The 13041-nt window shown below is 39.8% G+C and overlaps 1 protein-coding gene across 2 annotated transcripts in view; it reads right to left on the reverse strand.

The window, feature by feature from the left end:
* Window positions 1-13041, reverse strand: part of TLK1 (tousled like kinase 1) — a 150594-nt gene that overhangs the window by 13711 nt on the left and 123842 nt on the right. For both annotated transcript variants that reach the window (XM_058664620.1, XM_058664619.1), the window contains exon 12: window positions 11910-11976. In XM_058664620.1, the coding sequence (XP_058520603.1) occupies window positions 11910-11976 (67 nt within the window). The remainder of the gene's footprint in view (window positions 1-11909; window positions 11977-13041) is intronic.

The raw sequence follows: 13041 nt of genomic DNA on the forward strand, positions 1-13041 counted from the left end.
CATGTTATACTAAAAGTGAATTAAGGTAGCCTGAAATTCACTTATGACACAAAATGAGCTGAATATTTTATTTCTGGTCTATCCAGATTTTAATTTAAGGGGGAATGATTTACTACTGCAAAACAAATAAAATGAAGATATTTTAAAATATCTTTTAAATATTTAACAGGAAGAAAGACAGAAACAAAAACTACGAATTATTCCTAACCCTTACACAATTGGAATACTAACACAAATAGCCCTCACGCAGTCCGATCACTCACTCTGGGCAGATACCACTGTAATTGTTCTAAGAATGAAACCAGAGGGCCCGGCGGCATGGCCTAGAGGCTAAAGTCTAGAATGCTCCGGGATCCCATATGGGCGCCAGTTCTAATCCTGGCAGCTCCACTTCCCATCCAGCTCCCTGCCTGTGGCCTAGGAAAGCAGTCGAGGACGGCCCAAAGCTTTGGGACCCTGCTCCCGCGTGGGAGAGACAGAAGAGGTTCCTGGTTCCCGGCTTCGGATTGGCGCAGCACCGGCTGTTGCACTCACTTGGGGAGTGAATCAGCGGGACGGAAGATCTTCCTCTCTGTCTCTCCTCCTCTCTGTATATCTGACTTTGTAATAAAAATAAATCCTTAGAAAAAAAAAACTAGAAACTTACGATTTCTGTTAGATTCTCAGATGTACACAAATACCAAAATTACTTTAGCTATCATTTAACATATATAATTGATTTGTTCATGATTTAAGTTGGGCGGTTTTTACTACATTTTTACAAGTAGACACTAAAATAAGTAAGCAAGATCTCTCTCATGGAAGCTTTCTGCTATCAATATAACCTGAATATTAACAAACGGATAACAACATACCAAATCACCAGTGAGGACTTCTAGAAATGTCCATTGTGGAGTATTTTTAAGATACTTGTGGACTAAATAGACACAGACTACTGTGGCCTGTGTGCACCAATGCAAATGATAAATTTAGACGTGGACTGCGTGCTCTTTCTGAATGTGTTCATTGTTTTCTTAGCTCCTCTGTGTCTTCCCATAACCTAGCTACTGATATTTAAATAATCTATTACCTTCAAAAATTAAACGTTTTGAAATTACTTTGAAAGTGTTTTTTATTTCAAATGGGGGAATAAACTATTAAACCCATTCCTAAATTTTAAATTGAAATAAATGGTTTAAATATCACGGACAAAAATAAAATCTTCAGGGTTACAAAGCAAAGTACAAGGAGGCTGTTTGCATTCCTCTTGACCCTTACAGCTATTTTTACTACTTTAAAATGAAACTTAACCACTACTCGTTGCAAAGACATGTAATGCACACAAGGTACTAAGACAACACACAGAAAGCTTAAAAAAAAGAAATTTAAATGAAGATGAATCTTTGGGAGATTTTTCCTAAACTAGATACATTAAATAAACTATCTTACATACAAGTTTTTCATTTAATACATCTTTAGTCACAAATATTTCCAGTCTTAAGAAAACGAGGAGAAATTTAATATAGATTCATAAGGACACAACAAATTTAAACATTTTGAAACAATGAACTCCACATGCACCCGAGTTTTTCACTTAGCTATTTAAAATACTTAATCTGTAACAACTAAGTCTGCCCTGCAGTAACAAAGAACCCCAGTGCAGCCACAGTGCAGCCTCTGCAAAGCAGAACTGTCCTCCGCCACCTTCAGCCAGGCCATGACCAGCACAGCCAAGAAGCAACTAAGGAGTGGCTAGGTTGGCAAAAATTGAAAAGATTTGATAAAATTATACCAGGTCTATTAAAATGCTGGTTGAATCACTGGCTTTTTATTTGGCATCTTGATATGGATATACTATTTCCAAAATCACAGAAGAAAAGTTTACAGAGTTACAGAAGTTCCAACTGTCACGGCCACCAATGCCGGCATCAGCTGCTCCACCTCTGACCCAGCTCCCTGGGAAAGCACAGGAAGAGGGCACAGTGCTTGGGCCCTGTTACTATGTGGGAGATCCAGATGCAGTTCCAGGCTCCTGGCTTCTGTTTGGCTCAGCCCCAGTATCTATGGCCTTTTGGGGAGTGAACCAACAGATGGAAAATCTGTCTCTCTGCAAGTCCACTTTTCTAATAAACAAACAAACCTTAAAAAAAAAAATCAAGATTCGACTACACTGCCAATGCATATAATTGCAATTCTTTTAAAATCTTCGAATGTCTACAGTGGTGGTGGTCAGTGTCAAGTAAATACCAGTACATATCAGTAAGCCTTTTTCTTCTAGAAAATACAACTAATGTTTATAAAAATCCTACAAAAGGAAAGCTTAGCTAAGCTTCTTTCAGTCTGAATTGTTACACTTTCTTTCTTTTTTGGTTTTGTTTTGTTATTTATTTTTGAAAGGAAAAAAAAGGTCAGAGGCAGAAAGGGGTTGGATTTGGAATATGTTAAGAGGAAGAATCAAGGGAAAGAAAACTGAAATTTATATACAGATACATTTAACTGTCTATTCATCACAGTGAAACACATTTCTATCTATCACCTTGTAACTTAATACTTCTTAATACCTTGAACCTTCAGAGTGATACATTTTTCAGGGAGAAGGTCATTCTGCAAGGCCAAGAAATTTTTCTCAAACTCTAATGACTGAAGGTAAACACTTCGCTGTGAACCCAGTGGTTGCACATGCGCTGAAGCCTTACTGTCCCTGTGTGGCCTTTGGAGACGGGTGTTTGAGAGGTGATTAGCACTGGCCAGCCTACGGACATGGGACTCTCAGGGCCGGTCAGTGTCTTCACAAGAGATGCACCACTCCTTCGGAAGTAAAGTCCAGGGAGGATCAGTGAGAAGGCAGAGCTGGGCAGTGGTCTCCAGGAAGCAAACCTTCCCAGACCGTGATCTGGCAGAACTAGACCCCACAACCGTGCAAAAATACTGCTGAGTATGCCACGTAGTCTGGCTCCTGTTGTGGTGGCCTGAGCATCTGATGACACACTCCTGACAAACTTCAGGGCCGTACTGCCTAGGAGCCTCTCGGAATAGAAAGGGGCAAGGTCCAGGCTGCAGGGACTGCAAGAGCTAATCCATCTTTGCTCTGGATTATCTGCAAAGCTCTCCCCACAGGCTCCTTCCTATAGGACAGCCCCCCTGGCTTGACTCTCACTATAACACCTCAAGCTATGTCCAACATCAACTTTTTCCAAAGGGCTTAGGAAGCGAGGATGACAGGGGCTCACAACCTAGAACGGAACTCGCCCACTCATGGCAGAGCCTGGCTGGATCTGTAGAATAAAAGAGAACAACCTTACCAGCTAAGATGTGCCTAAGAAGGATATCAAGTCACACCCTGAACTCATCCAGCAGCTGAGCAGTTAATGAAATAAGACTTAGAAGAAAGAAAGAGATAAATGTTATCTCTGAAAATGCAAACGGGACAGGACTAATAAAGAGGGAGGGAGGAAGTCTGGAGATCAAATGCAGAATAAAGGGACACGGCTTTTACAGGTTTAAACAACAGGCAAACTGATGCCACTACAGCTGTTTGAACAGTTTTTTAAAATACTCGAACATTCTGAATTACTTGGTAAGTCATCCATGTACACAACAGATGTCAGCATTTCCTTGTTAAGTACTCCAATGCTTTCTCTTTTAAAAATTTATCTGAAAAAATAAATGACACGGCAACTTAACCAGCGCAGAGTCTCCCTGACTGGCCTCCAGCACAGAAATGTTTTCCATTTATCTTCAAAGTCTCTCCTAGCAACTTCACGTCCCACCGGCTCAACTTCCTAAGCCCAAGGTGTAAGCATGCCAGAGCTCTGTCTGTTTCCAGCAAGAAGCCGCTGGGCAGCAGCTGGCCCTTGGCCTATCCCACACGCGAGTGCTTGGCTTAGCATCTGGCTTATTCAGCTTCATGTTCACAAAACAGACATGACTCTGTAGTTGTGTCCCTGCAACCGTGCGCATCTGGAGTATGAGCCAACAGATGGGAGCTCACTACTTCTGCCTCTCCAAAACAAAAATTGCAGGAAGAGTTTCAAGTATTCCTAAGCATTTCTCAAAACAGCCACCTCTCAACAAGCAATTATTAAATGAAAACGAAAAGTAAAAGGGCTGGCATTGTGGCACAGCAGGTAAGCTACCACCTGTGATACCAGCACCCCATTTGGGTGTCCTGCCTGTTTGGGTCCCTGCCACCTACGAAGCTCTTGCTTCCTGGCTCCGGCTTGGCACTGTACTGCTTGGGGGATTCATTCTGGGACCACTGAAACCATCACTGGAAGATCTCTGTCTCTTTCCCCCCTCTGTAATTCCAACTTTCAAAACAACTCTTCGGGCCCGGCAGCATGGCCTGGTGGCTAAAGGCCTTGCCTTGGAAGCCCCGGGATCCCATGTACGCGCCGGTTCTAGTCCCGGCAGCTCCACTTCCCATCCAGCTCCCTGCTTGTGGCCTGGGAAAGCAGTCGAGGACGGCCCAAAGCCTTGGGACCCTGCACCCATGTGGGAGACCCAGAAGAGGTTCCCAGCTTAGGATCAGCGCAGCACCAGCCGTTGCGGCTCACTTGGGGAGTGAATCATGGGACGGAAGATCTTCCTTTCTGTCTCTCCTCCTCTCTGTATATCTGACTTTGTAATAAAATAAATATATATTTTAAAAAAAAGAAAAAAAACTCTTAAAAAACAAAACCGAAAATCGAAAAAACACCAACAAAAAACCTGGAATGTGTAGGCATAAAAACTGTAACTGAAGGAGTTAAAAAATGTTTTATCATATGTGAAACTAATATATTTCCTGAAAAAATTAAATATGTGACAGCTATTTAGCAAATTCGGAACGTATGTTATATGTTATCTCGACTAAAAAACTTAATTTCTAAGAACAGTCTTTTTAGAAAACCAAAATAAGGCCGGCAGTAGTTGATGTGTCATTCTTGGTCTGACTATAATCTGTTAGGGTTGGTAAAAAACAAGAATTTTTGCGTGGCATATTACAAAAATGGTGACAGGACAGGAAAAACCAGAAGTTGAGACAGTCTATTCAACATCTTCATAACATTATCTGGTTTAAGAAAACTAGAATACAATGAGGTTAGAAAAGCTTAACACCAATTTCACTTCAGTAATGTTAGTTCCTTAGCAGTTAACATCTCTCAACCCTTAAAAAACACCACCTTTTTAATTTTAAAAGCTATTTTTACAGTCATTCAAAGTTTAACACCAGGAAATGAAAGGTAAAATTAACAAAAGCCATTATTAAAAGATGGTGGAAAGAAAAGACGATGGAAAGAAAGCTGTGTGGACAAAAAGGAGAAAATTACCAACGTATGTCACCAGATTGTATGATTTCCCATATCCTGTGGGGATACAAGACAAGGAGCCAACTAATCAGCAAACAAAACAGCACCCAGAAAAAGCAAGTCTGAATTTATTCAATTTAAAATAACTGCCCTGTAATAACACTTTTGTTTGTGACTGAGATGTAGGGGGAGGGGTCAGAGAAAAACAGAAAAAATTATGAAATTGCACAGGTTTATTTCCTAACTATATATGGAGTTGTTAAAAAAAGTTCGGGGGGGGGGGGCGGCAGCATGGTCCAGTGGCTAAAGTCCTCGCCTTGAACACCCCGGGATCCCATGTAGGCGCCGGTTCTAATCCCGGCAGCTCCACTTCCCATCCAGCCCCCTGCTTGTGGCCTGGGAAAGCAGTCGAGGACGGCCCAAAGCTTTGGGACCCTGCACCTGCATTGGAAACCTGGAAAGAAGTTCCTGGTTCCCGGCTTCAGATCAGCGCAGCACCGGCCGTTGCACTCACTTGGGGAGTCAATCATCAGATGGAAGATCTTCCTCTCTGTCTCTCCTCCTCTCTCTATATCTGACTTTGTAATAAAAAAAATAAATAAATATTTAAAAAAAAAAGTTCAGGGGTAACGAGATGTTCAACATTGTGGTGTAGCATTCCATCTAAAGGCCACCTGCTCCACTTCCAAACCAGCACCTTGCTAATATGCTTGGGAAAAGCAGATGGCACAAGTACTTGAGCCACTACCACCCACACGGGAGACACAGATGCAATTTCAGGATCCTAGCTTCAACCCAGCCCAGCCCTGGTCATTGTGGCCATTTGGGGAGTGAACTAGCAGATGGAAGACCTCTAACTCTGCCCATGAATCAATCAATCCTCCCACCCCACGCTCCCAGGAAGGGAGGGAACAATGATTCCTGGACTCAACTGACACAATCCATCAAACTTTGCTCAGACCAATGGTTTCTAAGATTCTTTCCCCAAAATGTTTTTAATTCCACTTCCCATTTAACAACTGGGTTAGCATTAAGCACTAAAGCAAAACAACTTTCACTTCTAAACTTTCATTTGGCAACTGAACATTCTTTACCACTCAGTTAAGGTATATGAAAAGCAGAGCTAAGGAAGTTTGTACGTCCACATGGGAGTAGGAGATCAGACAGGGACAGCTTTGCCATCTACAGTTGGCTCCATGTTCTTGCAGTATCAGCACTCCTTACAGACCACTACTCTGTTCATAAAAAGCAGCAGTAAGAATAAACATCAAATGTAAAATGCCATCATTCTTCATGGCATCTTTCTTGCCCGCATGTACCAAGTCAAGAACCTTGTAACATTCCTCATCACTTTTTCTACTGTAAATGCATTTTCACCAGAAAACTAGTGCCTACTTCCACTGAAAACACAGTACAAGCAACATCTTGTACTATGTTCTACAGAAACACAATGTGCAATGTGGTTGGTTTTAACTGGGAGAATTCCCAAAAGATTTCTCCTGGTCACAGTCATAAAGGTGAACATACAGGCTTACAGATTAAGCCCCTTGGCATTATACTGTTCATTATTTCCATTCAAACATAAAGTGACAAGAAATGTCACATACGCAAACTTATTTCTGTGACCACAATGGGTCTGACAAGCTGGATGAAAATGGCATTCTGGAAAGAAAGACCAAAGAGGATATCAAACTTCAAGAATAGTTGGGGGTCAATTCACCTAAAACCAACGCCCTGTATTCTCCTTCACTGTTCAAAAGGCTTGCAGACAATCCTTTGTCTTCCACTTCAACTAGTTGCATGGTCCACTGTGAAGGAGTGAAAAAAGAGCTGTGCACTTGTTCTTGACCTGTAAAGATTTCATCATGGAAGGTTACTACTGATGCTGCTGCTGCCTGTTACTGGTTGTTTCTCTTTGCAGGTGCCAATATCGGTCAGAGAACAGGATTTCAGTGGCAGAGTTGTTGCTATACTGTTATCTCTTCAGAACGGAGGCACAAGGAGAGATGAATGCCACATCGCAAGGAGCAAAGGAAAGAGAGAGAGAGAAATGGTGTCAGGTGGCATGTTGGATGTGATTTTTGTTTTAGTAGAGATTGAGATGACTGTAAATTGCTTAGCTGATCCCTTTGGTCTGCAAACGTACATTTGTGTTGGTGCTGATGACTCTTGACTAATCCTGCTTCAATTACAAATTGGTTACATTTTTTTTCCCAATAAAACCCCTGGCACTTATATTCAGGTGTTATAAATGAAACAAACACATTCTCACATACACATACTAAAACACACATATTCGAGTCAATTCCTATGACGCTATTCCATACAAAGAGGTCCAACTTTCTAAATCCATCCTGTCCAACTAACCAAAGATTTAAAACCAAGCACACAAATTTAAAGACTAGAAAAGAACACATACTTACATGCTAAGTGTATTACAAACTTAAGTAATAATGCCAAGACATATGATTATTGTTTTTAATACCACTCAAAATTATCATATTCTCATCAGTTTGGGATATTATGATGGGTAATGTGTACCTTAAAAAAAAAAAGAGAGAGAGAGAGAGACAGACAGACAAAGGAAAGAACCCCTAACAAGTAAGTCGATTTTCCTAGCATTTTTACTTATCATATGTGGAGCACATTTCAGTTTTCTTCAACTCCAGAATAACAATCTGACTGTACAAACACCTAGCAGGGTTCCTTTACAAAGATAGACAGTTTTCGCATAACCAAAATATATCAAAGACTGAAATCAAAGTAGAATCAACGATAAAAGCGAGCTGGCATATGATCTGCTCGTCAAAGATTCCACAATGGGCAGAAGTACATAAAAGGAGATCATCAGCTTTACCCAATAGGAACAACCTTTAGCAGATTATTCTCTTTGTAATCAAAATTTTTACTAAGCAACAATCAAAGACTGTACACAATTAACTGCTAACAAAAAAATTTATCATGTGTTTAAAAAATAGTTTTAGGAATAATTGCTACATTTTCTGTAAGTCTTACTATTTAATTCTGGTCTCTGACATCTTGACTCTTCAAGACATACTAAAATAATTGAGAATATTGATATTCTCTGTTATTTTTAAAAACAGGATGAAAATCAGAGACTGGCATTGGGTGCAGGGCTTAAAATCCATTTTGGAGTACCATGGTTTGAGTTTTACTCCATTCTCTCCTTCCAACTTCTTGCTAATGTCCACCCTGGAAGGCAGCCAGTGGGGAACCTGTCACCCACAGTGGAGAACCAGAGTCAACTCCTAGCTCCTGGCTTTGCCCTGACACTGTATCAGGGCACAGAATTAAATCATGGAGTAAATGAGTCAGAAATCATTGCATGAAGTATTAAAATTACAGCAATATACCCTGGATAAAAAGAATTGGTTGATATAACAAAGGAAAAAAATGCTGCTACACAAAGCTCTTATGTAAGTTCATTGACTTTTTGGTTGATGACAAATACCTTCCCTACTTTAGCCATGAATTCGTTTTTGGAGGTTCCTCTCCAGTCTCATTTCCTTTTTTTTTTTTTTTTTTAAGATTTATTCATTTTTTATTACAGCCAGATATACAGAGAGGAGGAGAGACAGAGAGGAAGATCTTCCGTCCGATGATTCACTCCACAAGTGAGCCGCAATGGGCCGGTGCGCGCCGATCCAGAGCCGGGAACCTGGAACCTCTTCCGGGTCTCCCACGCAGGTGCAGGGTCCCAATGCATTGGGCCGTCCTCGACTGCTTTCCCAGGCCACAAGCAGGGAGCTGGATGGGAAGTGGAGCTGCCGGGATTAGAACCGGCGCCCATATGGGATCCCGGGGCTTCCAAGGCGAGGACTTCAGCCGCTAGGCCACGCCGCCGGGCCCTCATCTCCTTTTCTATCACACTTTAACAGCTCTGAGTGTATTATTTTTCTAATTTTACAGGGATACAAAAGAAGTGGTCTGACATTATGATATATCCCATGGTAAATATACTTTTTCATATTTCAGTTGGCCTTCCTGCTTTATCATTATGAAATATGTCATAAACCAGCCACTTCAAGAAGCATATCAACCTTCCACTCTCATATATCCCAATGGCACATGAAGGAAATCTTATTCTCTAGTGTTAACAAATTTAACCTAGTAATTCTGCTTAGCACTGAGTTTACTGAAGAGAATGCAAGCAATTCCATCCTCACTAGTAAGATGTGAGTTGCCAAGCTCCAAACCTCAGCCCTAATCATCACACCTAGCACAGGTTGTTTCCAGGCCCACTTACAGCGGGCATCCTGTATCCCCGGATCCTACTGCACTCAGGTTGGCACACAGTGCATCTCAGCTTTGTAAAAGCCAGACACGTAGGAAAATGGCTGTGCAGTGGTAACATCTTTTCTCAAGTCAGCCCTGAGTGTTAAAAGTCTGCCCAATTTCTCTTTTAGAAAACAGAACAATCTATTTTTAATGACCTATTTTCCAAATGTGCATTAGAACACCAAATAAATTCTTTTTAATATACCTAACTTATTTTTTAAAATGTACAACTACACAAATAATCCAATGGTCAGCCGGCAGTTTCTATTTGTGCTCTCAGTGACACAATTCACAATTTTGTTCTGTGTGTGTACTAGCAGTAACTTTTAATGTTTTCCACCCAAAATTATTCCTCAGAAGAACATGTGAGAATTTAAGACCTATGGGGTATGTTTCAGCACTATTAGTTTATCCACTCTTTCCACATATTCCATCTTGGAAGTCAGAGAAATGAAAAGAAATGTTGTAAATTGGTTAGTGAGAAGATAAAGCTAGAATCGAAGACTGCTTAGTAAATCTGGTAATAGCTGGGAGTGGGAGGGGTAGGGGAGGCGGAGTCAACAGAAAACAAGATAATGGAAGAGACAAAGAATGAGTAAGCATGAGAAATACAAAAGTCCAGCACTGGGAAAGAGGATAACAGGGAAGTTAGAAGAGTCGGTATAATATCCTAGAACAGCTTATGGATGTTTCTGTAATAAGTAGAAATGAAAATAGAACGCATTTTAAGAAACAGGAGTATTTTTTAGAAAAATAAAAGTTGTTCAAAGTACCCGGAAATCCATCAACTACCAAGCCACTAAACAAGCCAACCCTCTCTGAAGCCTTTCCAATGCATACTGCCAAACACACACACAGCCAACTCCTTTAAATTGTTTCACAATTGCATTTTATGTAAGAGTCTAACATAAATAGGTGAGCCACGTAAAATGTCCTAATTAGAATAGTTTGAAACTTGCCAGTGAACACGACAATAAGCCTGTCATCAAAGCCCCAGCGTAACTCTGGATGTGGGTAGAATCCCCCTGACCACCAGAGGCTGAGTGTCAGAACCCTGTCAAATCCTTACACAGGCAACATAACAGACGTCCCTATATGTTTTTATCCAAATAGCTTAGGAGGACACACAGATACCTGGGACTAGTGTATTGAAAACCCTCTTCATGTTACAGTTCCATTATAGAATGATTAAAGTTCTACAGAATGGACTGAAGCTGGCTACCACAAAAAAGAAAGAAAATAGTCAACAATTTCAAAAGGACAAAAACACAAGGGCCAAAAATCAAACTAAATCATTTCAAATCCACCATCTGATGAATCTGAAAGACTGGAGCTTTGTAGGTGGTGACACAGAAACATGGCACAGCAAAGGATACTAACCAAAGTTTTATACAAGAAAGAAAGTCATCGGGATTTCCTCTATTCCATTAGTAAATGGCAGGGGTCTCCAGCCTAACACTCAACAACTGAATCCTCAGTATGGATCTGAGGGGAGTATCAGGTTTCCCTGTCCTATCCCCCTGCCCTGGAGAGATGACTGCAGGCCCTGTCCTCAATTAATGCCCTACCTGGGGATCCAAGCTATCATTCAGCCTATTAATAAAAAAAAAAAAAAAAAAAAAAACAAACCTTAAATAGCCTGACAAAAGCAGAACTAAAAAACTGGGTTAGAGGATAAGAATAAGAATTTCACATCAATCAGGAGCTTCAGTTTGAGGGAAAAGTCTATCATTACTTCTCTGAAATGGTTTGAATTAAAGTTAAGACCTGCAAAAAGAATAGATTATTTACAATCTTAAGAGTTTTACACATAAGTACAAGGTTATACATTATTAGAATTCACTACAGTAACACACAGCAGTATTTCTTTCTACAAATTATGCCATTGTATATTACTACTGATTAGCCTTTTAAAGTTTTCTCACATACATGTTTTAATTGAAACATTTAATTAAGAATTCTAAAACTTAAAAGTTCAAAGAAATTTACTATTAAAATTGCTATTTCAATTTATTATAAAATAGATACCAGTAACACGGAATTTCACATTTCATCTTTGGAGCGAAGCATTTGTTACTAAAGGTACTACTGACCCTGCATGCCTGGTTAGGAATCATTTATAGATATTTCTAGAGAAGTATCTCAATATTTTGAACTTGCTACATAGCAGAGTATATTTTAATATACTCAATATAAAATGCAACCTTAATGCATCTATTTTTATTTGAAGTTTTAAATTTGAGATCTTTCTCTGAAAGTATCGCTTCTTCAATAAGACAGACAACACACCTCTCCATAAACTGATAACAAATGAAACCAAAACCCCATCATGTCACATACCTTTTTGAGATGTCCTAGTCTAAGTTTGAAAATTTCTTCCTGTTCATGATATTCTGCCAAAGTCAACCTGCCAAGAGTGAAATTTTAGTATGCCACCTTGAGATTAATACTCAGCAATTTTTAATAACAAAATATGATCAAATTAACCAAATGTTAAAAAGTGATGTGTTGATTATTTCCAGCCAAAAAATAAATCAGGCATTCTGTTTTTCGGACAACATTTAGCAGCTATAGAAAGAAAAAAAATGAACTATTTAATGAGTATGACGTATCAAGCAATATTCCAGAAGTCAGATTCTAAGGATACCCTGGAAAAACAACACCAGTTTTCCTTAGGTTTCAGTATGATTTTACAGTGGAGATAGGAGGTAGAAAAGGAATAATTTGACAAAGGAAAAATTCTGAATAACAGTAACTGGTGTTATCATTTAAAACAGCCACAAAATGTGGTAATGCATAAACGCAATAAGCTAACTCGGACTACCGGTGACTTTGACTAACACAACAAAACAACAGGCAATGAGTCCAGTATGGCACTGTAACAGACAAAAATCACAAGAAATTTTTCCTTTATTTGTCGTAATGTGTTAGAAGTAAGCAAGATGAAGCAATGCTTGAACAATATGCAACAGTAAATTCTTAAACATCTCTAATACAAAAATCCACATCTGTACTTATATTTTTTCCGGGCAGAGGAGTGGAGGAGTGATGGGAAGGAGGGCGACAAGGAGCTCTCATCTGCTAGCTCCGAAATCCCACCCCGAGGCTCAGACAATGCGACAAGGACGCCAATCCACAGACAACCTCATGTGACAGGTACAAACCAAAACACGGTGTGCTAAGACCAGTGTAGAAAACACTTGGGCTGTGTGTGTAAGGTGTAAAGAAATACTCCTAAGGTAAATGCTGTGCTCAGATTTGGGTCCCTGCCCCAAGATACTCCACTGGTACATGAACACATTCCACAAGCAAAAATATGAAGCACTTTAGGTTTTAAACATTTTGGGTAAGAAATGCTTTAATTTGTATCTCAAATTATTTTGAAAAAGACAGAGACTTTAAATATTAAAAGTGCTTTATGGATATCCTATTAATTTAAAAATTTTAATATAACTTGGAATAAGAACTGTTT

This window comes from Ochotona princeps, chromosome 5 (assembly GCF_030435755.1).
Source record: "Ochotona princeps isolate mOchPri1 chromosome 5, mOchPri1.hap1, whole genome shotgun sequence".
Taxonomy (NCBI): Eukaryota; Metazoa; Chordata; class Mammalia; order Lagomorpha; family Ochotonidae; genus Ochotona; species Ochotona princeps.